General features: G+C 45.8%; 4 protein-coding genes across 8 annotated transcripts; 2 read left to right on the forward strand and 2 right to left on the reverse strand.

Annotated features, from left to right (window-relative positions):
* The first annotated feature begins 9 nt into the window (after positions 1–9).
* On the forward strand, positions 10–2687 carry NEURL2 (neuralized E3 ubiquitin protein ligase 2). 2 transcript variants are annotated; one of them, XM_077167832.1, is made up of 3 exons: positions 10–1039; positions 1789–1894; positions 2580–2687. In XM_077167832.1, exons 1-3 carry the CDS (start codon positions 298–300, stop codon positions 2614–2616), a joined length of 885 nt encoding a protein of 294 aa, XP_077023947.1. In that variant the 5' UTR covers positions 10–297; the 3' UTR covers positions 2617–2687. The 2 variants fall into 2 exon arrangements, with proteins under 2 accessions (XP_077023947.1, XP_077023949.1); XM_077167834.1 differs by lacking the exon at positions 2580–2687 and having other exon boundaries at positions 1789–2327.
* A 199-nt stretch (positions 2688–2886) lies between these two features.
* SPATA25 (spermatogenesis associated 25) lies at positions 2887–7236 on the forward strand. Its single transcript, XM_077167837.1, has 2 exons — positions 2887–2992; positions 3350–7236. Exons 1-2 carry the CDS (start codon positions 2938–2940, stop codon positions 3979–3981), a joined length of 687 nt encoding a protein of 228 aa, XP_077023952.1. The 5' UTR covers positions 2887–2937; the 3' UTR covers positions 3982–7236.
* ZSWIM1 (zinc finger SWIM-type containing 1) lies at positions 4544–7601 on the reverse strand. Of its 3 annotated transcripts, none has more exons than XM_077167828.1 (2): positions 7488–7601; positions 4544–6572 (listed from the first exon to the last, which is right to left on the reverse strand). In XM_077167828.1, exon 2 carries the CDS (start codon positions 6424–6426, stop codon positions 5062–5064), a length of 1365 nt encoding a protein of 454 aa, XP_077023943.1. In that variant the 5' UTR covers positions 6427–6572; positions 7488–7601; the 3' UTR covers positions 4544–5061. The 3 variants fall into 3 exon arrangements, with proteins under 3 accessions (XP_077023943.1, XP_077023941.1, XP_077023945.1); XM_077167826.1 differs by having other exon boundaries at positions 7429–7530; XM_077167830.1 differs by lacking the exon at positions 7488–7601 and adding an exon at positions 7347–7451.
* Positions 7602–8535: 934 nt separating this feature from the next.
* ZSWIM3 (zinc finger SWIM-type containing 3) lies at positions 8536–24866 on the reverse strand. Of its 2 annotated transcripts, none has more exons than XM_077167803.1 (3): positions 24819–24866; positions 24462–24655; positions 8536–11581 (listed from the first exon to the last, which is right to left on the reverse strand). In XM_077167803.1, exons 2-3 carry the CDS (start codon positions 24614–24616, stop codon positions 9676–9678), a joined length of 2061 nt encoding a protein of 686 aa, XP_077023918.1. In that variant the 5' UTR covers positions 24617–24655; positions 24819–24866; the 3' UTR covers positions 8536–9675. The 2 variants fall into 2 exon arrangements, with proteins under 2 accessions (XP_077023918.1, XP_077023916.1); XM_077167801.1 differs by having other exon boundaries at positions 24764–24819.
* Positions 24867–24899: the final 33 nt, after the last annotated feature.

The raw sequence follows: 24899 nt of genomic DNA on the forward strand, positions 1-24899 counted from the left end.
GGTGGGAGGAGGGACAGGGGCGGTCTCAGTCCGGTCAGAACCTGCGAACTTCGCGGGTCATACCTCGGGCACACGCGGCTAGATACCCGGGTGTGGGCGGCCCCGTTGCCGCAGCCTCCCGGGGGGCCCCGCCTTGGCCGGATGGCTGAGCAGGCGGCGCTAGGACCCCCGGGGCAGAGCCTCGGGGAAGGGAATCGGGTGGGGGGAAATACCTTACAAGGTGCCCCCGCTGTGGTCCTCTGAGCCCGGCGCCTAAAATAGCCCCCGGCGCCCGCTGGCCAGCCTCCGGGCCGGGAGATGGCAGCTCCTTCTGAGCCCGCAGGGTTGGGTGCTCCCTGGAGGCCCGCGTGGCCCGAGCCCCCTCCCACCCGCTTCCACCCGGTGCACGGTGCCAACATCCGCGTGGACTCGTCGGGGACGCGGGCCACCCGCGTGGAGAGCTTCGCCCACGGCGTGTGCTTCAGTCGCGAGCCGCTCGCCCCTGGCCAGGTTTTCCTGGTTGAGATCGAGGAGAAAGAGCTGGGCTGGTGCGGACACCTGCGCCTCGGCCTGACCGCGCTCGACCCCGCCAGCCTGGCCGCGGTGCCCGAGTTCTCGCTGCCCGACTTGGTCAGCCTGGGCCACACCTGGGTCTTCGCCATCACTCGCCACCACAACCGCGTGCCCCCGGAGGACCGCCCGGAGGCGGAGGCCGCGGTCCCCAGCCGCCCCCCGGCCCTGCTGGCTGAACCCTATCTGTGTATTGGGCAGTTTCGCATTCCCCGGGACCGCCTAGTGGGCCGCAGCCGGCCTGGACTCTACAGCCACCTCTTGGACCAGCTCTACGAGCTGAACGTGTTGCCCCCGACCGCGCGCCGCAGCCGCCTCGGCGTTCTCTTCTGCCCCCACCGCGACGGCACCGCCAACATGCACATCGTCATCAACGGCGAGGACATGGGCCCTAGCGCCCGGGGGCTGCCAGCCACCCAGCCCCTCTACGCGGTGGTGGACGTGTTCGCCTCCACCAAGAGCGTGCGCCTGGTGCAGCTCGAGTACGGCTGTAGGTATCCCGCCCCTCGGCAGGACCCCTCCCAGCCCAGTATGGGAACAAAAACCTCCTAGGACTTTCTAGCCAGCTACCTTGACCTTGGTCTGCCCAAACAGTAGCTGGGAAATCAGGGAAATTGGCTTCAAATCCCACTCTGCTTGTGATCTTGGACAAGTCCCTCCCTCACACTGGGCCTCAGTTTACCCATCTTGGCTGTGATTGATTAGGATGTCCTGCAAGGGCCCTTTTGGCTTTGACAGTATGTTCTATATTAACCTAGGCAGGGATTCTAATCAGCCTTCTTGAGATTTGTGTGCTCTATTAGAAAAACACTCATCGATTTGGAAGAGGCTTCACAGACGCCAGTTGAGAGCTTCACTGGAGTCCTGTTAAGCCCTTGATTCATGTCTACGATCTCATTTGATGAATTCAGTGAACAAAAACTCACTCTGGTAGGCTTATGGTAAAGGCTATGGTTGCACAGGTAAATCACACTACCCCTGCCTCTTGGACACTGCTGGGTGAGTGGGCTAGGCAGTGCACTCGGTGATGTGATGGAAAGAGGGCTGCAGCACTAGAGGAGTTCTCAGCCATGTTAGCAGCCTCATGAAGCAGGCTGGGTCTGGAGAGAACTAGGGACTTGTCCAAATTAATAGCAAAGTGGGCCTAGATCTTTTAGATCTTCTGACCTAGGTCTTCTGGGCCTCAGTGTCAGGCCCCCTGTAAAGTTCAGTTTGCCTCTGACAGTCTTCTTTCCACAGTGCCATCCCTGCAGACCCTCTGCCGCCTGGTGATCCAGAGGAACGTGGTGCACCGGCTGGCCATTGATGGGCTTCACCTTCCCAAAGGACTGAAGGATTTCTGCAAGTACGAGTGAGGGCCCAGGCCACCCTGGCCCAGGGCTGCTGGAGCTGTGGCTGGTCTGGAGCTGGCCACATGGTTGCCAGGACCAGAAATAAACACAGCCAGTGCTGACACTCTGATCACTGGAGGGTGTCCTTGCTCCTGCAGCTTGTGAGAGGCCCTTCCTTAGAATTACTGCAGGTCGACAGTAGAGTAACAGAGAGCAGTTGAGAGCTCACCCAGAGCCGTGGGTCTTAGCCTGGTTACTCGGTCATCATCTGGGATACTTAAAGAGTATTGAAGTCCCAGACCCCATTTCCAGAGGTTCTCATTTAGTTTTATCAGGGGATTAGGTCCAGACACTTTTTTTTTTCTCTAAAGTTCCACTGCAGATTCTAATGTCTGGCCAGGGTACAGAAGCATTTCCCCAGGACAGAAGTCTTCAACCTTGGCATGTGTTGTAATCAATCTGACGAGCTTTCAAAAATCCTGATGCCGGGATCTGACCCTGGAATTTTGATTTACTTATTGTGGGATGAGACCAGGCATCAGGATTTTTCAAAGCTCCCCAAGAGTTTCTAATGGGCAGCCCTGGCTTTAAGAACCAGGGCTATTTCATTTTGTGGATGGGAAATCGAGGCCCAGAGATGGGACCATATTTGTCCAAGATCACATGGAAAATGAATGAATCTTCTTCTGTCACACACAGGGCACAGAGCACTAGACTCCTAATCTTGAATCTCTGACCATTTGCTTCCATACAAATGATCTTATCTAATCCTCACAACTCCTGGTGAGATGGTGGACAGTCATCACCCCACTTTACAGACGATTTGGGCTTGACTCGCCCAAGGTAAGGATGGGCAAGAACCTAGAATGCCCAGCTCCTGGCCCAGCACTCTTTTATCCCTATTGTCCTAACACATTCTAGAATCAACAAATCGGTGCTGTGAGGTGGGTTCTAGGTGTAAAGGGGAGGAACTGTGAGGTGAAGTTCTAGAAGGGTGGAGAGAGTAGGACAGGAGGCAGATGACTGTTCCCTCACAACCAGGGGCCTTGGGGTGGCCATGTCCTACTTCACGTCTCCACAAGCTCATTTAGGTCTTCTAGCTTCCACCCAAGGTGAGAAAGGGGCTCCAGGAACTGGAAGGGGTACTGCAACTTCCCCTAAGATGCTGCCTTCTGACTCTGGGGAGGTGGGGGTTCTGCTGGGCCTTTGAGCCACTTCTTAGAAGAAAAGACATTCCAAAAGTCCCTGCCAATTACTGCCCACTTGCTCATTCATTCAACAAACACCTCTTCATCACTCAGTGTTGAGCACTGGGGATGTGGCTATGCCACCTGGTCCCTAGCCTCCAGGCAGCGCTCTCAGGCCAGTCTTAATTGTACCTGTTCCCAATGGTCTGCCCCGTGCCCTGCCCCGCAGGGCCTCCTCCAGGAGGCCAAGAATAACATTCCATCTCATTCCTGTCTCTGCAGGTGGGGCTGCTTCTCCAGGCTCGTCCCTTGGCCTCTATAGCCCTGCAGAGCCAGTGGTGGTGGCCCCCAGTGGGCTAGACCCACTGAGCCAGAAAGCTCAACAGCTGGTACCTGCTCCCCAGGCCTGGGGTCCAGCCCTGGCAGTGCCAGAAGCCAGGGGCTGCCCTGGAGGTGCTAGCTGGGAGCCACTGCGGTGGAAGGAGTACAGCCGATACTGCCACAAATTCCCCCACTTGAGGCAGCCGGAGAGCTTGGGCTGGGAGGACGGCTGCTCCAGGGGCACAGTTCCCCAGCCGGGGGCCCCCAGCAGACCTGGGCCCCTGCTGCTGTGCGGGCTGTCACCAGGGGTGCTGCAGATGTCCCCTGAGGCAGGGGGGAAGGAAGCTGGCTGCCAACCCAACATCTGCATCCTTACCCTGGCCATGATGATTGCTGGCATCCCCACTGTGCCCGTCCCAGGTCTGCGGGAAGAGGACCTGATCCGGGCTGCTCAAGCTTTCATGATGGCCCATCCGGAGCCAGAGGGCGCTGTGGAAGGGGCACGGTGGGAGCAGGCGTACTCCCACAATGCCTCTGGGCAGATGGCCCTAGTGAGATCCAGGAGGGGCCAGCCTCCTGGCTCCTGCTTGTAGCTGGATGAAATAGCACCAGACATATAGGGTGGCTTCTCTGTATGATTTTTGGGCAGAGAAGGTTGGGGGCCCATGACAGAGATGGTATAGGGTGGTTGCTTGAGTGGCTCAAACAACCACCAGTCCTTCATTAGGGTCCAGACCCCAGGAAGTTTCTCCACATACTAGATATTGTTGTGGGGACTCAAATCAAAATTTCTTGTACAAAATTCTGTATTAGGCAATATGGATTTCTTTCTTGCCTTAAATCTCCAGCCTGCTGAGGGCAGGCAATGGGGCCTCAGGCAAAGAAGGAAACTAATATTTACTTGAGTACCTATTGGGCATCAGGCTCATTCTATGCCCATTCTCCTTTAATCCTGACAGCCCTGTAGAGATCCCCATTTTTGCAGATGAACCATTTGAGGCTTCATGAGGTGACTTGCCTGAGGTCCCAAAGCTAATAAAAAGGCAGAATTAGGATACAAAGATCAGGCAGGGAAGGAACCAGTGTCCAATTCCAAAATCTGCCTTCTTTCCACCATCTACCCACACTGCCTTCTACAAAAAACTAAACAAGTGCTGGAAAGTGCAACATTTGACTTTAATGACCCCAGGATGGAGTAGGGAGAGAATGCTGGGAGCTTGGCTGAGCCACCTTCCCTGAGAGGCCTCTTCCTCTGTAGGAAGGCTCCTAGGCCTGCTTACTCAGGGAGGATGGGTTAAGGAAGTCTCTTACTACTCAGGAAACTTACCAAGCCTCAGCCCTCAACTTCAACCTCTTAGGACAGGAATTGCCTATTTTTGTAAGGCCCACAAGTTTTTACCTTATGAAAAGATTGTTAAAAAGAAAAAGAGACCATATATGCGCAGCAAAGCCTAAAACATTTATCTGTCCCTTTTCAGAGAAACCTTACTGACTCTTGTCTTAGGAAACCAAACACATACTAGGTAGTGGATGCAGTGGAGAAGACCCCTGTCCTTCCTTTCCTGGAAGGAGGGCTCAGGGAAATACAACAGGGGCTGTGTGAGTGTGTCTGTGTCTGTAGGGGTGGATATAAGTGTATACAAGTGCGTGAGCACGTTTGGGCCTTGAGGGAATCAGAGTTGGACCTGCTCATAAGGGCCGATCCAGCTGTCAGCCAGTTCCCGCAGGGTGCTGTACCGCCGCTCAAACTCCTCCTGGCCGCAATGCTGTAAGAGCTGACCCACCTCCTCAGTGAGGAAAGCCACTGCCAGGTGCTTTTCCAGGGCTTCACTCCAACTGCTGTCCAGGATGCCCTCTAGACTGGTGGCAGAGTCTGCTTTCCATTGCGCCGGCAGCATGTTGGGCTGTAGCACCTGGTGGCGAGCACTGAGCATGGCTAGGATGTGGCGACAGGGCAGGTGGAAGGCCTGGTTAAAGTAGCAGCTGCAGCTGGCAGGGGGCTGGGGCTGTACCCTATGGGTATCCTCCAGGATCTGTATGTTCACCTTTTCTGAGCCAGAGCCAATAAGGTGCATGGATTTCTGGACGACAGCAAGCTCGCCCAGGCAGAGCTGGGCTGCTGGACCAGTGCAGATGGCATTGAGAGAGTGCCGGATACGGGCTTCGATCAACCGCTCCACTTTAGGGCTTTCGGGGATGGCGTCTGAGGGGGTGTGATTATTCTGGGGACTCAGACCCAGGCTGAAGCTGTCTCCAGAGTTCTGCTGTATGTATCGGAGTAGGGAGGCCAAGCCTTGTTCTACAGACGGAGTGGTGCCGAATACCTGGCTGAGGATGTGGGTGATGATCTCCAGGCCCTGGAAGTAGCGGCTGCTCTCGGCTCGGCTTCTCCAGCGGTGGGCCAACCAGATGCGGTCATAGAGCAGCCAGTGTAAATGGAGCTCAGACAGCTGGGTAGAGGGGATCCAGTTGCTTAGGAGAGTATACAGCTTCCTCAGGTTGCCTGCTGTGGCCGAGCACATTGTGTTCCGCAGGGTGGTCAGGAGCAGCCTCTCTATTGGCCGTCTGAGGGACAGTTGATAGAACTTGCCCTGGAGGAACTTACAGATGTGGAAGGCTGAGAGAAGGACCTCAGCTGCAGGGAACTCCATGGCCAGACTGGGCAGCGGAAGGAAGTGAGGATCCACCAGGATGGTACATACTCTCTCCCATGCTGGGTTAAACTTCTTGAACACCTGGAACATCTGGGCCAGGCCTTCAGCATCCTCCCTAGCAGGGATGGCCAAGTAGACTGCCCGGGCAAAGTGACCCTCTAGCTGCACCCGAGGTCCATCCACCAGGAAGGTGTATAAGACCTTGCCCCTTGGGTTATAGGTCCGGTGGATAAATAAGACTTCGGGGAAATGGGCAAAGACCCCCTGCATATAGCAGCTCTGGTAGTTGAGGGTGACCAACTGGGCAGTCTTGCTAACCTGGTATAGCAGCATGGGTGCGCTTGGGTCCTCAAACAGGAGTTCATTCAGTATTGTTGAGGCCATGGGAGAGATGAGAGGTGTCTAGATGCTGAAGTCAAAATGCTCTCCTATTGAGGCTGCTGTCCAGAAGGCTCTTGGTCTCTCAAGTTCCAACTATGTTTAGGCTTGAGGCTGGACAGTAGTTTTAAGATCTTGTTCCAAAGAAGGGCCTACAGAGAGAAAAGGGGGCTTAAGGAATCAGTGGGGACTTGGCTCTTCAATTATACACCAAAAAAAATATTAATTGAACACTTACTATGTGCCAGCACTGTTTTGGGGGAGGTATGCAATAAACATGTCAACAAATAAACAGGCTATATCAGATAATGTTACAAAGACCATAAAACCAGGTTACAGGTCAGAAAGTAAGTTGGAGGAGGGGGACATACTTGAGCTAAGGTGGCCAAGGAAGGCCTCTCTGGGGGAAAGAGGGGGGACCTTGGAGCTGTAACCCAGATGATAAGGAGAAGCCATCCAGAAACAGATTTGGCTCCAGGGGATTTAAATGGCTGTGAAGGCCAGCGCTGCATGACTTTTTTTTTTTTAAATACCATTTAAAATATTTGTATAGCAGTATAGAGCAATTTACAAGTTGCTTCTTGGCCTCTATTTTCTCATTTGGTCCTGATATATACAAGATAACTGCCTTTGCCCCAACTTTACTGTGTGATCTTGAGCAAGTCAGTGACCCACTCTGAGTCTCAATCCCTTCAACCATATAATGGAATAAACAAATTCCATGGCTTCTCCTACCTCTAGGCGAAATCCTGTATTAACTGCATTGTGCAATGCTCTCTTTAATGTTCCCTCTGTTTGGCCTCAAGCCGGATTATTGCCCCCATTTTACAGATGAGAATCTTTGGCTCCAGATTCTGACCGCTTTCCACAGCTCTAGGGGTCAAAAGACCAGGCACTGAGAGGAGGCGCGGCCTTTGATCTCTCACCTCTAGCCCGAGCAGGAGCTGTGTCACAGCTGACCTCAGTGACCAGCTGCCTCACACTTCCACCGCTTCAGAAATCACTTACCCACAGCCTGGCTCCGACGCCATTTCTCCCCATTTGACCCTGCCCCGACTCTAACTGACCTGTAGGCTCACCAACTGCGGCGCCAGCTTCCCAGCGACTCGGGCCAATGGCCCGAGGAGTTCAGTTTTGGTCTTTGGTGCCACAGACCAATCGTTGCCCAGAATGCCGTGGGCGGGCACTGTTACCAGGGCTACAAGGGGCTCGGCAGGCCGTAACCACGCAAACGTAAGGATATTTGCATGAAGGAGAGGCTGAGCCCTGAGGCCGCAGCCCCCGCGCGTCTGGAAGATGACTGGAAGGCCGCGTTTCTGCGCAAACTCCCTTGAAGGTCGAAAATGAAAATAAATGGCAGTGTTTTACTTTTACAAATAAGGAAATCCTTTTTTGTCAAACCCGAGTCTGAGGGGGTTAGAAAAGGGTGCATGAGCAGTCGCGCGGCGTCTTCTGCCTTGTGGGGAGACCGAGGCCAGGGCCCAACTCTGTCCCTCAGGGCCCAGGGGCCCAACCCTCGGGGATGAGAACATCCAGATCCGCCTGAGAGACCTGAACCGTGGCGTTGCAGGGTCAAACCCCTCCAGTGTTTTAGAGAGACAGGCCCACGTGGTGCTGTGACGTAAGGTCATGGTAAAGAGTGCAGGGGCCAGGACAGACTGCCATGTTTTGGCCTCATTTTCCCTGAGGATGTCAGTCAAGACCTCCAGCAATCATGGAAAGCTTAGATGATGAAGATAACAAGTAGCCATGCGACAACAGGGATAAATCTTAGACATGCAAAAGAACAATGATATGATTCCACTTATATGAATTAACTAGAATATGCAAATTCACAGAGACAAAGTAGATTACAGATTATCAACTGTGGGGATGGAGGCAGGGAAGGGGGTGTAATTGCTTGATGGGTACAGAGTTTCTGTCTGGAGTGATGGGAAAGTTTTGGTACTGGATGGTGGTGATGGTAGCACAACGTTATGAATTAATTAAAAGCACTGAATTGGACACTAGAAAGTGGTTAAAATGGGAAATGCTATATAAACACAATAAAATATTTTCAAAAAGGAAATAAAGCAAGTTAAAGGACAGACATATTAAAAAGGAAGATTCCGAACATGTATGATAAAATGACCTACTTTATTAATATATAAAGAATTTTCACATATCAATAAGAAAAAGACAAATGACCCAGAAAAAGACAAATGAGAGAAGATGTGAATGGGTAATTCACACTAAAATAGCTAATGGATATACATAAAAAGTTTGCTAACTAACAATAACACAGAAGTCATTGTGTTTATTGCTGAAATGTAAAAGTTTTGTTTATATAGACCTAGAGGAAAACTTCAGGATTGGAATCGGCCAACATGCTAATTTTCAGATGAGGAAATTAGAGTCAAAGAAATTAGGAACTTCCCCACAGACATCTAGCAAATTGCTAGCAGTCAAATCTAGAATTCTGTTTTCTAACTTCCCTGTCTATTTGGCATCCTCCTGTTAGAATATGGGCAGCCTGAAGTCAATGATGAAGCTTGGTTGGTAGGAAGAGGTGGATCAGGAAATTGGTAAATCTTTGAAATTTGAGGCATGTTTTTAATTGGCTCCCTAAATCCATTGCATGGATGATATTAAATTTCCTTTAAAATTATCAAATCCAACCTCCAGCGCCCGCTTCCTGACAGTAAAATCAGCAGTCCTGTTAGGCAATCCACCTCCCAGAAGCAACTCCCACATCTTTCCCTATTCAAGTAGAATACATGTCCCTTGCATATTTGATTTTATTAAAAACAAACGGAAAACCTTTATTTAATACAAATAAAATAGATACAAATGACAAATTCTTAAAGAGCAGCAACAGCCAACGATCACCCTTCTTCCCTCTGTCCCTGAAATCAGGCCCTTTTGCTAGGCCCATTTTGTCTCACCTTCTCCTGGGGCAGGGGTTCACCTCTGTAAAGTGAATAGGATCTGATCTTGGGGTAGGGGGTGGAAGAGGGATGATCTTTCAGCACGGAAATAGCTTTGGCCTTGAACAATGAATGAGACTCTCGAAGACTGCCAAAGATACGACAGAAATGGGCTGTCATGTACAATTAATTCCTCTCCTTTCTACTGTAACAATCTTCCTAGCCCTAACTAGGAAGACACTGGTAATAAAAAGCTGACCCCAGCGTGACCTCCCCACTTTGAGCTCTCAGACTTCCAAGGAGAAGGGCTTGTAGTCCAGTGTGCCAGCTCAAGAGCTTCAATCATGAATCACGGCTCCACCAGGATGGAGCCTTCCCCTTCCTCTGGCTTTCCCCAGAGGAAAGGGAGTTGACCCACATCCTCGAAGTCCCCTGGCTGCTGACTGGACTCAGGCAGCTTGCAGGGGTCAGCCCAGATGTCCACAATCTTGCGCAGGGTGGAAAAGCGCTCCTCCAGCTCCGGCCCCTCACTCTGCATTAGCAGGTTGGCCAGCTCCCTGCTTAGGTCCTGAATCATGTCCTGTTGTCCTTGCTTCCCAGGCTGGCCTGTGTTTGGGACCAAAACTGTGTCCCCATTGGGCCCAAGAAGGTGCTGATACCTTTTCTGCCACCGGCGGCACACCATGGCTTCACCCACGGACTGCTGGCTGGTATGCAACAGGGCCAAAATGTGCCGGCATGGCAGGTGGTAGCATTGTTGAAAGGAACAGCTGCAACTGCAGCCATCTTTGCTAACCTGGTGAGAGTTCTCTAACAGCTGAACATCCACTGAGGAGCCAGCCACATCCACCAGATGGGTGGAGTTCTGTACCACCTCCCACTCATTGTGGCACAGTTTATAGGCCAGCGGGGAGCCACACTGGTGCAAATTGTTGAGCATATCACTTTGGGAGGGCTGCACCTGCTGCTGTGGGTCCAACTTTGTTGCTTCCCCTGGGATCCAGGAAGGCTTGGTAAGGGTCCCTCCACAGATTCCGAAAGCCTTCTTGGACGTCGGTAGCATGCTGCTTGCTGGCCGAGCCCGCTTTAACTTGGGAGGAGCTGTGGGCAAGTTCTTCACGCCTTTGGTATTAAATAAATCTATGTAATCCACAAAGCTAAGGATGCAGTCCAGCAGGGACTGCTGTTCCCGAAAGAGGCTTGACACTTTGCTGGTGACAATGTCCAGGCTGTCCATGTAGGTGTTACACGCATGCAGCCCCTTCCTGACATGCATATACCACAGCAGTTCACAGGAGAACCAGTGGGCCTGCAGGAAACTGAAGAGATCCTCATCCAGCAGGGCTTGGGACATCTGAGAGAGATTTTGCAGGCTGGCCTCGGAAGTGACAAACACAGCCTTCCTCAGGGCTTCCTTCATGAGCCTTTTAAAGGATGGCTCAGCCGAACTACGATGTAACTTCTTTTCCAAGAGTCGGGTCGTGTGGTAGATGGAAAGGAGGATGCGGGCGGCAGGAAAGATCTCCTGCAGGATAGCCCGGTGAGGGAAGGATGGGTCCACAAAGACCACTTTGACCTTAGGCCAATCAGAGTTGAACTCTGTGAAGATGCTCAGCATCTTGGCCACAGATGTAGCTGTCTCAGCCTTAAGCACAGCAAAGTGTACCACTCGACCTTCTCGCTCCTTGTTCTCCACCAAAAAAGCATAGAGGATATGGCCCTGGGCGTTCTCTACCCGGTGCAGCAGGAGAGTCTCTGGGAAGCGAATGAACAGGTAGCTCATCTTGCTGCTCTGGAAGCTGAGTCGGTCCAGGTCTTGGCCGTTGCCCACACTGAGGGAGGCCATGGAACCCTCATCTACTTTGAGAAAGTTCTTCATCACCTTTGCTATCTTGCCCAGGTCAGAAAGAGTGATGCCCTCTTGCTCAGGCTTTGAGGGCACAGGGACCTTATCTAGAAGAAGCGATGGTTCAACTAGGGACTTCTTGGCTATGTCAAGGTTTCTCTTGATTGTGGGCCACACAGGCTGGGGTTTCTGCAGGTACATTGTCTTCTGCACTTTGCCCGGAGTGTTTCCTCCAAGACCAACCGTTTTAGAGTCAAGGTGTATATGCTCGGTGTTCAGTTCACTGATAAATAGTCTATCTAGTTTCTCGTTGTACTGCAGGAGCAAGTATGCTGGGCACATGTCTGACTCCGGTGTTCTCTTCCTGTTGGACTGGGTCCGAATACAGACAAATTTCACTTGCACATATCTAGGGAAGGTAGAGGTGACAATCAGAAAGGTGCTGACCACCCCCTTCTAAGGCCCTGTACATGACTCTCTTAGGGACTTAAATTGACTTGTGTTTCCTGGCGGCCACAATGTAACGTAGGGTGCAGAGAAACAAGCTTTAGGCTAACTTTCAAGTCCTAAAGTACTCAGCTCTTTTCTTCAAGATCCTTTCTAACTATATAATTCCTCATATTTTCAGCTATAGCAACTCTAAGCCCAAACTACTATCACTCACTCTCCATGTCCATTTGTAGTTGCCAACAATTCAATCTGAGCAAGATACAAGGGAAAATAAGACAAGAGGCCAGCAGCAGATTAACCAGAGCAGATTGCTCACGGTTTAAAATGTCCCCTTCATTCTGTCCTTTGGGAGCCACTGTTTCCACCTCCTCCAGACATCAATGATAAAAGAGAGGCCTTAAGGACACTGAACTTGATCAGTGGTTTTCAGCTGAGCTCTTTGGGGTTCTCTGGGGATTAAGGACATGTCAAGGCCTCCTCTCTAAGAGGGAAAGAGCTCTGCTTATCTGTTTCATTTAAAGAAAAATTTCAGCACCCTAAAAAAAAGTTTGATAATCACTGGGGTCAATGGTCTTCAGGGTCCCTTCTACATTTGGCATTCTAGGCTGAAAGTGATGATTTGAAAGAGACAGGTAGTTAAATTGAGCATCTGCCCTTTCTCTCTCTCTATGCCCATTTTACCCATGCTTCAAGGTCTGAATCAGGAACCACCTTCTCCAAGAGCCTTTGGTGATGTCCCCAAGCCAGAATAATTGCTCTTTTCTCTGAATTCACACATTTCTCTAAAAGGCTTAACTGAGTGACATTATACCTAGTGCCTAGAGGGATTACTGGAGGCAGACCACCAGGATTTGAATCCTGGTTCTGTCACCTAGTAGCTCTTTGAATTTAGGCAAATCATTCATCTTTCTGTGTACAGTTTCTTCACTGTAAAATAAGACTATCTTATTAGGATTGTTGTAAGGATTAAATGAGCCACAAGGACAATATTTGGCCCAGAGGCTGGTTCAGCTTTATCTTTATAGCCGATATAAGTTAGCTATTATTTTTTTTTTTACAGCTTCTGTACCTTGTGACATTATCTTGGGTGTCTGTTCTGCTATTTAATTTATCAAATGGTTATGCAGTCCCTTTCCAATTAGAGGGAGAAGTCTCCAAGTGGCAGTACTAAGTTACACCTCACATTTTTCCAAGTACCTAACACAGTGCCATACTTTCAGCAGATGCTTATCAAAGGCTTACTGGATCGATGAATCACGGACCACAGGTGAGTGGGATGGGTCACACCCCTGCCTCCTCAGGGAGTGTTCAAGCCCAAAGGTCAGGGGAGGGGACACAAATCTCACCCCTGGAATGACATGGCAGTCAGGGAACTTGATGCACCCTTTTCCAAATACCGTAATCCAGCTGATCCTGTTTGCCCACCATGTGGGGCAAGCTTAGAAAAACAGGATGTGTCAGGCTCATCACTGAGAGGGTGGAGGGGCCTGGGACTGAGGATGACTGTACCTCTTGTGTACACAGTTGTGGGGCAGCTCTGCCATCCTTAGCTTGAGGCCAGAAGGGGCTGGGACAGCCCAATAGCATGTGAGGCCAGTGGGGGGTGATCACAGTGTGGCTGCTGCCTTTTTCTTCAGCTCCATTCTCCACTCTTCACTATCTTGTTTTCTATGACTTAGGAAAAAAAAAAAAACACTGCCCACAGCTTCCTGTGTTCACTATGCTGCATCTCACCCTGTGCCTTTGCTCATGTTTATCCCTCTATCTGGAAGGCCCTTTCCACCTTTCTTTATCTCAGACCTTACTCAGCCTTAGAGATCATAGGCATCCATCATCTTTCCTAGAAAGCGTTTTCCATGCCCTTAGACTGTGTCCTACCATTCTGTTCTCAATAGTTTAGAATAAAACTCTGGATCGTCAATTCATATGGATTTTATGTGCACTTAGTGAATGCTTGATGAGGTACTCCAAAGAACGTTACTGATGACTGCCAATCAAAAAGCTCTTTATATCATTTCTGGCTCCCCTATGACCACACCTCCAAGGATGGGAACCTTGGCATTCTTTTTAATTCCTTTCTCCTTTTCTCCTTGGTGCCCATATCCAATATGCTAACAAACTTTTAAAATTCTTCCTTACCACTACTCCAAGTACTGAAGATTTATTATATGCCACGTTATATATTAAGCCATAACATGCATCATTTTAAGCTAGGTAAGGGGTACTATTATCATCCACATTTTATAGAAGATGAAGCAGCCTTAAAGAGGTTCAGCAGTGTTCTCAAGGGGAGGACCTGAAATTTTAACCAAGTCTGTCTGACTACCATTATGCGGAGCGTGTAATTCACCAGTGTGTTGCCTTTCTTCCTTTAAAATATTCCTCATTCTGATTCTTTTCTCAGAACTCCCATTTTTGCCCTCCTCATCTTGACCTCCTCCTATACACCTTGGTCAGCTTCAATAACTTCCTTGATGGTTTCTAAACATACTGTCCTCATTGGCATCATGCATTTCAGACTTAATGGGTACTACGTTGAAGCCTGTTATTTTTTTCCTGCTCCCTTTAATTTTTAAAATTGAGATATAACTTATATGCAGTAAAGTACACACTTGTTTTGTAAAAATTCATTCAGTATTGTAGTTATTTTAATCTAGACTTATCTCTGTCTCTCCAGTAAAAACAGACTCCGTTAGAGGCAGGGACAATGCTGATTTCTAAAAGTGCTCAACCAGGATCTGGAGGAAGGAAAAGTCAGTCAGTCTTGTTTCCTTCTAGTCTACTCTGAATTTTCTTCCTGGACTGTAAACCCAGAAGGCAAGGGCCTGACCGTGCCTCCACTGTGCCCCCAGTGCCTGGCACTGTCTCTGGTACATACCAGCAGCCCTACAGATTTATACTGAACAAATGTCAAATGAGTGAATGTAGGACATAGAAAGTTCTTCCTACAACACAAGATCACAGGAGTAGAGTTCTGTTAGACAACTTGGTTCCCAGTCTTAGCACTATATGTAACTCTGGACCAGTCCTTTGCCTAATTTCAAGCATTTACTGAGTCCTACTATGTACCAGACATTGTATTAGTTGCTTGGAAAGCTACAGGGACAAATTAAACAATCCCTACTCTCAAAGTGTAGTGAGCAACAACAACAACAAAAGTCTAGTGAACAGAGACATGATTATATAGGTGGCCAGTAAAAGTTAAAATAAAGTGAATGTTTTCCTATTTGGAACGATGGAAATGTTTTAGTAATGGATGGTAATGATGGTAGAATGACACTGTGAACATATTAACAGCAATGAAATATAGACCTGAATGTGGTTAAAAGGGGAAATGTTATACTGTACATATATGGTAATGGGAATAAAAATTTTTTAAAAATCTATGAAAAAAAATAAAGTGAATGTTAAATAGAGGTACAAGCAATATATTTACAACCAAAGAAAGAGTGATTTGCTCTGACTATAGGATTGGCATAGATTAAGACTCTAGATTAATTTTACATAAGATTTTTGTCCTTGAACAATTGTACCTTGAACAATGAATGAGAAGGATTTTTATAGGTGAAGAAAGGGCAAAGCCATTTTAGACAATGTAACTTGAGTTAGGAACAAGACAGCAGTCAGAAGATCTTAGCTCTGAGATCCTAACTGTGTGACCTCAGCAAATCACTTTACTTCCTTTAAGCCTTCAATTCTTTACTCTAAATATGCAAATAACAATAAAATAAGCACCTCCTGATCCAAGAACAATCAGTACCACTTAAAGTGACTGCATTTAAAAGGCCGTAGCAGATTCTGTTGGCTCATCCTTTTGTCCCTCCCTCCAAAAGAACTTCAATTTTATTTAAAATGCTACCCCTCCCCCCACATACCTATACACTTCAGGAATAGTGTAAACCAATTAAAATAATCCCATAAGGAATGGGCATGGCTATTGGCCCAATTCTGGCCAAAGAAACATGAGAGAAGTCTGTAAGAAACCAAAGTAGACTATTTTTTCTGGCTGTGCCTCCTTTATTTTGTGCCATGTAGGGAATCATCCCAGGGGCAAAGCTGAGAACTGAGGATGGCAGAGTGGAAAGATGGAAATACTTCCGGTCACTGAAACAATCACCTTCAGAGGCCCACCTCTGGGCTTCTGATTTGGGGAACTAATACGCGAAGTTCAGCCATATTTTTCAGCCAAATTGCAGCCAAAAACATCCCTAGAAACATTTCATAATAAATAGTGGAAAAAAGATTTGAGTGAACCTCTCTCTACATGGGACATGACTCCCAGGGGTGTAAACCTCCCTGGCAACATGGGACAGAAATCCTAGAATGAGCCGGGACTCAGCATCAAGGGACTGAGAAAGCCTTCTCGACCGAAAGGGGGAAGAAAGAAATGAAACAAAATAAAGTGTCAGTGGCTGAGAGATTTCAAACAGTCGAGAGGTTATCCTACAGTTATTCTTATGCATTATATCACCTTTTTAGTTAAGATATATTGGAGAGGTTGAAGGGAAGTGCCTGAAAATGTAGAGCTGTGTTGAAGGAGCCTTATTTCTTGATGATGATTATATAATGATATAGCTTTTGTGATGTGACTGTGTGATTGTGAAAACCTTGTGTCTGATGCTCCCTTTATCTAATGGTTTGGACAGATGAGTAAAACATATGGATTAAAAATAAATAAATAATGGGGGGAACAAATGCTAAAATTTAAAAATATATATATTGGGTAGATGGAAATACTAGTGGTCAATGAGAGGGAGGGGTAAGGGGTGCGGTATGTATGAGTGTTTTCCTTTTTATTTCTTTTTCTGGTGTGTTGCAAATATTCTAAAAAATAATCATGGTGATGAATATACAACTATGTGATGACATTGTGAGCCAGGGATTGTACACCATGTACGGAATATTTGTATGTTAAGAATGTATGTGCTTATATGTTATTGTAGCAATAAAAATTTAAACAAAAAATTAAAAAAAAAAAAAGATTTGAGTGAAATGTTTTCTTAAAAAAACAGACGGTGCGACAGTGGTTCAGTGGCAGAATTCTTGCCTGCCATGCTGGAGACCCAGGTTCAATTCCCAGTGCCTGCCCATGCAAAAAATAAAAAAGACAAAAATTATGATGCTACTATTATCTTGTATTAACAAAATGTAGGTTATAATGGCAACTATATGCCAATTCTGAAAATAATCAAAGAATGACTCAAAGCAACTTCTTTTTTTTTTTCTGGTATAGTTATCCCATACAGTATACTTTATTTTTCTCTCATTTTTTTAATATGCAAAGGTCAGTTCTGCCAAAATATTCTGGGTCTTTATCAAGTTTCCAAGGGTGTATCTTATTGCATTTCAAGTTCCATCATATCCTTGTTAATTGCCCTCTTCATTTGCTAACTGGTATAAGGTGGAGGGTGATGTAAATAGTTCTCTTTTCTTACTTTCAGGGATTTCAGTAAGTCCTGCAGCCCACTGGAGATGTGCAAATTCAGTGCAACCAGTTTTCTCTGTATTGTAATTATCCTGACGTTTACCACATCTATGGATCAGCTAGGCACTGACTACCAAAGATGCTGATGGGACTGGAAGGAGATACAGGAGGGAATGGCTAAACAGGCACTAATTTATTAGCAAGATTTTTGTATTTGCTTTCCTTTACAGCTCTGGATGCATGGACAATGAAAACTCACATAACAAAGGCCAGCTGAAAGGGCTGTGATGAGGATTCAGTGAGACAAGGCCTATGAAATTCTTAGCAAAGTATAGGAATGTGTTCCAAAAAGTATCCAAAAATGGTCACTGTCAAACTGAGTAGCAATGGAGAGCGACGTCAGAATACTGTGGAGTGCTTGAAGAACATTAATTCCCAAAAAGGCCTAACAAAAAGAAACACTCAACAGCCATAAAAATATGAGAGGGGAAATTGGTCATAAAAATCATAGAATCTCTCCATTGACAGGGACTTTGGGTCATTTAATTAAATCCCTTCCAAGGCTTACAATTCCTACAACATATTTCCCAAGTACTTACCGCTTCTATCATATAGAAATATATGATATATGAGTCAATTTACAAATATTACTGAGCACTATGCTTCAGCACCTACGTGCATTTTCCTATTTAATCTTCGTCACAACCCTCCTCATTTTACAGAGGACGAGTCTGTGTCTCAGGGGTTAAAAAGTCTTGCCCAAAGTTAAGGGTTTTGAATAAAATAAGATCACTGCCTGTATGGCATTGCTGGGAGTCATCCCTTTCCAAGAAATGGCAGGGACTTCCCAGATGATAAAAACTGACTACAAGGACAGGACTCAGAGATGGCAGAACAATCCCAATAACGGTGCAATGTGACCAACCTCTAGTGATAAACTGATCTTGGTCCCGTGGGGACAGCGCTTTAGAAACGGACGTGTATACCATTCTAACTAAGTGTACCTCTTCCCTGCTTTGTAGGAACCTCCCATGTAATGAAGAATTTAACTGTCAACCAATTATTGTAACTTTCCACTTAGAAGTCTCCTACATCCTTTTTTTGTTTTATGCATGGTCTGGAAATCGAATCCGGGGCTCCTGCATGGAAAGTGAACATTCTACCACCGAATCACCCATGCATCCCTAAGTGCTTTTATAAGGAGCTGTGATCAGATGGTTATTGAGACTCACTCCACTCAGTCTGAGATGTCCAGGCATGCAAACAGTCTCTCCTTCAATCTACATTGTACATTGTTGTTTTCTTTTAGCAAGGGCAAGGCCTGTTTCTCTGAATCCGGAGCCTTAATCTTAACTACTGCACCAGAGTTTCTGGAACGTCAATAAATCATAAGCCATCTTTACATCTGCCATAGCCACCCACATATCATTGCATATTATTTTCAAGTGGTTTTCTTCAAATCGGCTCACGTGCTTTGCTCTGCATTACAAGAAGATTTTATGTCTACATATTTAAATAAATACTTACTACTAAAATCTTGCCTGACCACCAGCAGTATGTATATGTATACGTGGCTGTGGGAAATACTGCACTCTGCTGAACTGTCTCCTAAAATAATTTCCCCAACCTGTCCCCAGTACCCAAAGAGCAGCACATGTTCTTCGTATTCTTGTGTCACTAAAAAGCCCAACACAGTGCACTGTTTACAGAGCCAGTATCCAATAAATAATCCAAGAATATCCTTTACAACACCCCTAACAAGCTGTCGACCTGTGTCTGCTTAAAGGCCTGTGTCACTCATAAATTCACTATCTCATAAGCTAGTTCAGTCCACTATTGTCCTCAAGGGTAGAGATCACAAATTATTCATCTTTGTACCAGCCCAAAGCCTGACTTTTAGGCTCTTAATAAAAGTTTGCTGAATGAATAAATGAACAAAGGATATTAGAAAGCTGTACACTCTAATGGTTAAGTATGGCAGCTAAGAGCTCTGGCAATAAACAGGCTGGATCTAACCATCAGTTCTAACACCTAGATGCTTTCCTTTAGTTTCCTAAAATACAGCCTTCAAAGAGTAACATAACTAAACTCTGAGCCTTAATATAATGCAGGGAGGTAGAAACTATTAGTCTCCCCTTAACATCTGATTTCATCTGCAGTTTTCCTATCTGTAGCATAATAATAACAATAAAAGCAGCTAATATTTATGAAAGACCTTCTAGTACTAGGCACAATTTTAAGCATTTTACAAGTGTTAACTCACTTAATGAGAACAACAAAACTTGCCTCTGATGAAGTTTGTGCTGGTTTGAAAGGAAGTATGCCCCCTAAGAAAAGCCATGTTTTAATATAAATCCCATTTCATAAAGGTAGAATAATCTCTATTCAATACTGTATGTTTGAAACTGTGATTGGATCATCTCCCTCGTTGATGTGATTTAGTCAAGAATGGTTGTTAAACTGGATTAAGGGATGACATGTCTCCACCTATTTGGGTGGTTATTGATTAGTTTCTGAAGTCCTATAAAAGAGGAAATATTTTGGAGAATGAGAGATTCAGAAAGAGCAGAACGATGTAACCATGATATGCAGAGAGTCAACAAGCCAGCAACCATTGGAGATGAAGAAGGAAAACACCTCCCGGGGAGCTTCATGAGCAGGAAACCAGGAGAGAAAGCTAGCAGATGACACCATGTTCGCCATGTGCCCTTCCAGCTGAGAGAGAAGCCCTGACTGTGTTCGCCATGTGCCTTCTCACTTGAGAGAGAAACCCTGAACTTCATCGGCCTTCTTGAACCAAGGTATCTTTCCCTGAATGCCTTTGATTGGACATTTCTTTAGACTTGTTTTAATTGGGACATTTTCTTGGCCTTAGAACTGTTAACCAGCAACTCATTAAATTCCCCTTGTTAAAAGCCGTTCCATTTCTGGTATATTGCATTCTGGCAGCTAGGAAACTAGAACAAGGTTATTCACAATGAAGGTGAACATGCTTTGTAAACTATCTCTGCCAACTGCCAGAAATATGAAAATATTTAGTAATGGATGGTGATGACGGTAGCAGGACACGGTGAACATAATTAACAGCACTGAAATATAGATCTAAATGTGGTTAAAAAGGGAAATGTTATATTGTATATATGGTAATAGGATAAAAAAATTTTAAAAGTCCATGAAACTGCACTCAAACAGTGAGCTCTAAGTTAAACCAGGGACTAAGCTAACAGCACAATTATAAAAATGTGCTCTCACCAATTGTAACAAATGTACCACACCAATGCAAGGTGTTAATACTAGGGTGGAATATGGGAATCCTGTATTTTATACACGATCTTTCTGTAAATCCACAATTTCTCCAATAAAAAGTTAAAGAAAAAAAGTCAGGAATGACAATGTGCTAACAAACCACCCCCCACCACCCCAAAACCAGGTTAAGTTTTCCTGTATTACTCCCATCCAGCATCTTGAACTTTTCCCTTTTCCTTTTGGAGCCTTTACCACAATTTTAAGTAAATAATTATTTCTGTGATTATAGTTTAATATCTGTTTTCCTGACTAGAGGGTAAGCTCTGTGAGAGCAGGGGCCCCATTTGTCTTTTCTAACACTGACTCTCTGACACTAGCATGGAGTAAATTTTCAGTAAGCAATTTGCTGAAGTTAATGAATTAAACAGTAGAACTTATAATAAGGCTGACTTGCCCAAACAAGTGGAATAAGTAATATGGAATAATCTCTAACATACATTAATAAGTGAGAAAAGCAAGGTACAAAATGATGTGTATAAATAGTAGGCTGCCACTTATGTTTAAAGTAAGATGCATGCACACATACAAAGTATGCCTGTTTAGGCACAGGGCTTCTCAGTGGTTGTCTCTAGATAATGCAGTGGAAGGGACAATGACTTTTAGACCTTTTGGTAAGATCTGAATTTTTTTTAATGACATGACTATATTAATCCTTCGAAAACAAATTCATTTTTTTAGTTTTTCAACTTACAAAAACAAAAATAAACGAAACTTATACCCAAGCCTCTATCTATATATCTGGGCCAATCCAACTGTCTTTCCTGCTGTCCTCCAGCATAAATCTCACTTCTGGCTAAGCAAGTCTCCTCACTGCCTTTTGAACACCACATTAACATCCATATTAATGCATACCATTTCTCCCTCCAGATGTTAATCCTCCTGTGGTAAGAAGAGTGGCCCTCAAAGATGTCCACATCCTAATGACTGGACCCTGTGAATAGTTTAGGTTATGTCAGGACAAAGGGGGATTAAAATTGCAGATGGATTTTAGGTTTCTAATCAACTGATTTAAAAATAGGGAAACTGTCCTAGATTATCTGAGTGGGTCCTTAAAAGTGGAAGGAAGAGAAGGAGATGTGATGACAGAAGCAACGTCAGAGTGATATGAAGTGACAGCTCAATCTGCCATTGGTTGGCTTTGAAGATGGAGGAAGGTGCCATGAGCCAAAGAGTGTGGGCAGCCTCTAAAAGCTGAGAAAGGCAAGGAATCTTGAAAACATCACGTTGAATGAAATAAACCAGACATAAGAGGGTAAATAGTATATGATTTCACTTACAGAAATAACTAGAGTATGCGAGTTCAGAAGCAGGAAGTAGATTACAGGTTCCGGGGGTGGGGATGGGATGTTACTGCTTAACAGGAACAGAGTTTCTGTTTGGGTTGTGGAAAAGTTTTGGTACTAGATGATGGTCATGGCTGCATAGCATTGTGAATATAAATACTCCCACTGAATTAGATACTTGGAAGTGGTTAAAATGGGAAATTTTATTTTGCATTTATGTTACCACAATATATATATTTTTAAGCATGGAAAGAGATTCTCCTCTAGAACTTCTGAGAAAGGAATGCAGTCCTGTGAACACCCTGATGTTAACACCGAGAGTCGTTGTCTGTTTTCTAATCTACAGAACTTTATGATAATAAATTTGCGTGGGTTTAAGCCACTAAATTGATGGTAATTTGTTATAGCAGCAAGTAAAAAACTAAGATACTTCCCAACAACTCCCCATTTTGGCAGGATCTGTTCAGACTTCCTTGCTCTTCTCTAGCCCACAGCAATTTTTCTCTCTTCCAGCACTAATCACCTAATGATACATTCATTTGACAAACAATTATTTAACGCCTGCTATGAGCCAAACTCTGTGCTAGACTCTGGGGATACACTAGTGACAGAACCTCTCTCTGCAAGAGTCAGTCAATCCAGAGAAACTCCAGAAAACTGTATTCCAAAACAATGTGCTAAGAGCCGTAACGGGTGCAGTAGGAACAAAAAGAAGGAGCCATCACACCTCATCTTGGGAAAGTCAAAAAGGTTTCCTCGAAGAAGCACTGAGACCTGAATGAAAAGTAGTAATTAACCAAAACTGTTTTCTACATGTGGTCCAAAGTGGCATCAGACTGCAAGAGAATACTTAATAATTATTTCTAAACACATAGCATTCATTTCACATGAACACTCTTTCATTTTACATTGAATCGGTCAATCTGATCCTAAAGTACACTTATTTTTTTTTTGCTATTTTACTGTTACCACATAAATATTATGGCTTAGATTGGGGCTAAAATAGGTTTGACTATTAAGACTGGATGAATTTACAGAAAAATGTGAATTAAGATATAGTACAAGACATGGCAAAAACTGAGATAATGGTACACAAAATAACTGACCATTTAAGGAAAAGTGAGTTAAGATAAACGAATGGGCAAGGTCATTCTAGCCAGAGGAAATGATAAATGTAAAGCAGCAGCAGCTTGGGACAGGGACTGAGCGTGGAGCAGCTCCTATAAGGATGGAGTACACTGGGCAAGATGGAGAGGTCAGAAAAGTCAGCTGGCATGGACAGCCAGTTAAAGACCCTGAAGGCAACTAGAAGCTATTGCTTTTTATTTGAATTAGACCCTACACAGCTTGAGAGAAGGGCATTTTTTGGTATTCTTTTCACTTTCTAGCACGGCGTTACCCACATAAGACAGAGTCCCCAAACCTCACAATGGCAGGAAGACTCAAACTGATCTCATCCGCCAAGCACAGCACGCCACAGTTTCTCACACACATCACTTTCTTTCATATATCTGTGCCTTTGCTTCCGCAGCTCCTTCTTTCCTGGTCAAACTGCTCCTTGCTACTAGATAACTAACCACTGACCTCCTATGCTAGTGGTCTGCAATTCATTCAAGGACCACAGAAACCATTACTTCCAGTATGAAGCCTCTCCCTACCTCCCAGATATGCTACCTCCTCTGCACACAACTTTTTTCAAAGCTTTTATCACATATTAATTAGCTTACCTGAGTCCAAATCTATCCTTAAGTTCCTTGAGGATAGGTTTGATTCTTATTCATCATTATGTCATATGTACTCAGCACAACATTGGACTTCAGAGTTGTGGAAACAACCAAGCCTGGATGCTTTGGCCAAACGTCTCAACTCTGAGATCCCAAATTGGGGCCCACAGATATAATTTGACTCCCAAAGTTGGCCCACAAAGAGTTAAAATTTGAACCGATTTCCAATTTTTAAAAGGTGGACAAGTTCACATGAAAGTCAGAATTTCTGATCTCCTCTTATCTTTCGCACATGGAAGCAATCAGCTGGAGTTGATTAGATGGGGCCTGCTCTCCAATTGACCCAATTCACACTTCTTTCTGTTGTTGCCAGCACAGAGGCCTGGTGTCAGTTATCTCATCATTCTTTTTTCTTATAGTAAAATTAAAAGGTACGTTAAACTTTCTTACACTGGGCTGTTTGGCCTGAGCCTTCAAGGCATTTGAGTTTTTAACTCCTGTTTTCTCATCTGTCAAATGGGAAAAATGACATTTATCTAAAATCTTCAATACAGCTCTGCAGGGAAAAGCGTGCACAAAGTAACAAATGCTGCCTTGGAAGATGGCGGGAATATCAGGAGCTCAAGAACCATTTCTAGGATGGTTTTTATAGAATGAATGAATGAATCAGCCAACTAACAATGGACTGTTACTGCTTTGTGAAGAGGGGACTGATGAAGGAAATTATAGCCGAGGTGTTTTTTACTTTGTGAAGGCCACACTGTGTCTGGGATCTTGAAGGTGCTCAAAAAAGGGGGAAAAAAAAAAAAAAGGACAAATGGCAGTCATGAATTTCAGAAAAACTTGCTGAAAAAAGGAGTGAATGAAGGTGATATGGGTTATCAAAATGTTACGCCTGTTGAGGTTTTGCTCTCTTTTCACAAGACAAACAGCAGGTGCTCAATAAGTGCCCCTTGACTGAATGGCTGCGGAATGAGATAAGGGCCCAACTGTATTTCCCTCCTCCTCCTCCTCCTCCAGGCCGCCCTCCTGGAGCTGGGAATGTGCTCCAGGGCGCCCCCTCCACCCTCCGGCCCCGCCCCGCCCCCGCCCTGCCCTTACAGGATATCCTCGCGGATGGACGTGCCATGGTTGAGGTTGTGGAAGCGGACGGAGACGCAGTCCCTGAGAATGAAGGAGCACCTGTTCTCCTTTTTGTAGGCGCTGAAGCACTCTTTGAAGTCCTTGTAGGTCTCGAAGCAGCTACCTAGCTCCATGGCTGACCCCTCAGCTCACACCAGGGGTCAGAGGTCACACTGTAAGAGAACAGGAGGCCTTAGGGTCGGCCACACCCGGATGGCCTAACAGGAGGAGTCCAAGGTCTAGGGGCTGATAAAGGGGTGGAGGCGTCTTTGCTGTCTAACCGAGGGAAAAGACGCTCAGCCTTTATTATTCAGTCCCAGGGATCTGCCGCCTCACCAGCGCATCCAATCACACGCGAGATTCCCAGACTGGCACTCATTCCCTCCAATACTTAGAAAAGACTAGCCCCACCCACCC

Source organism: Tamandua tetradactyla, chromosome 1 (assembly GCF_023851605.1).
Source record: "Tamandua tetradactyla isolate mTamTet1 chromosome 1, mTamTet1.pri, whole genome shotgun sequence".
In the NCBI taxonomy this organism is placed as follows: Eukaryota; Metazoa; Chordata; class Mammalia; order Pilosa; family Myrmecophagidae; genus Tamandua; species Tamandua tetradactyla.

Excerpts from the sequence above, each read along its gene's own strand:
- NEURL2 (XM_077167832.1), top strand. The coding sequence starts at position 298 with ATGGCAGCTCCTTCTGAGCCCGCAGGGTTGGGTGCTCCCTGGAGGCCC. Across the intron at positions 1,040-1,788 it reads GGTGCAGCTCGAGTACGGCT|TGCCATCCCTGCAGACCCTC; the intron begins GTAGGTATCCCG and ends TTCTTTCCACAG. Across the intron at positions 1,895-2,579 it reads GGACTGAAGGATTTCTGCAA|GGCACAGAGCACTAGACTCC; the intron begins GTACGAGTGAGG and ends TGTCACACACAG.
- SPATA25 (XM_077167837.1), top strand. The coding sequence starts at position 2,938 with ATGTCCTACTTCACGTCTCCACAAGCTCATTTAGGTCTTCTAGCTTCC. Across the intron at positions 2,993-3,349 it reads TCTTCTAGCTTCCACCCAAG|GTGGGGCTGCTTCTCCAGGC; the intron begins GTGAGAAAGGGG and ends CTGTCTCTGCAG.
- ZSWIM1 (XM_077167828.1), bottom strand. The coding sequence starts at position 6,426 with ATGGCCTCAACAATACTGAATGAACTCCTGTTTGAGGACCCAAGCGCA.
- ZSWIM3 (XM_077167803.1), bottom strand. The coding sequence starts at position 24,616 with ATGGAGCTAGGTAGCTGCTTCGAGACCTACAAGGACTTCAAAGAGTGC. Across the intron at positions 11,582-24,461 it reads TCCATCCGCGAGGATATCCT|ATATGTGCAAGTGAAATTTG; the intron begins GTAAGGGCAGGG and ends TACCTTCCCTAG.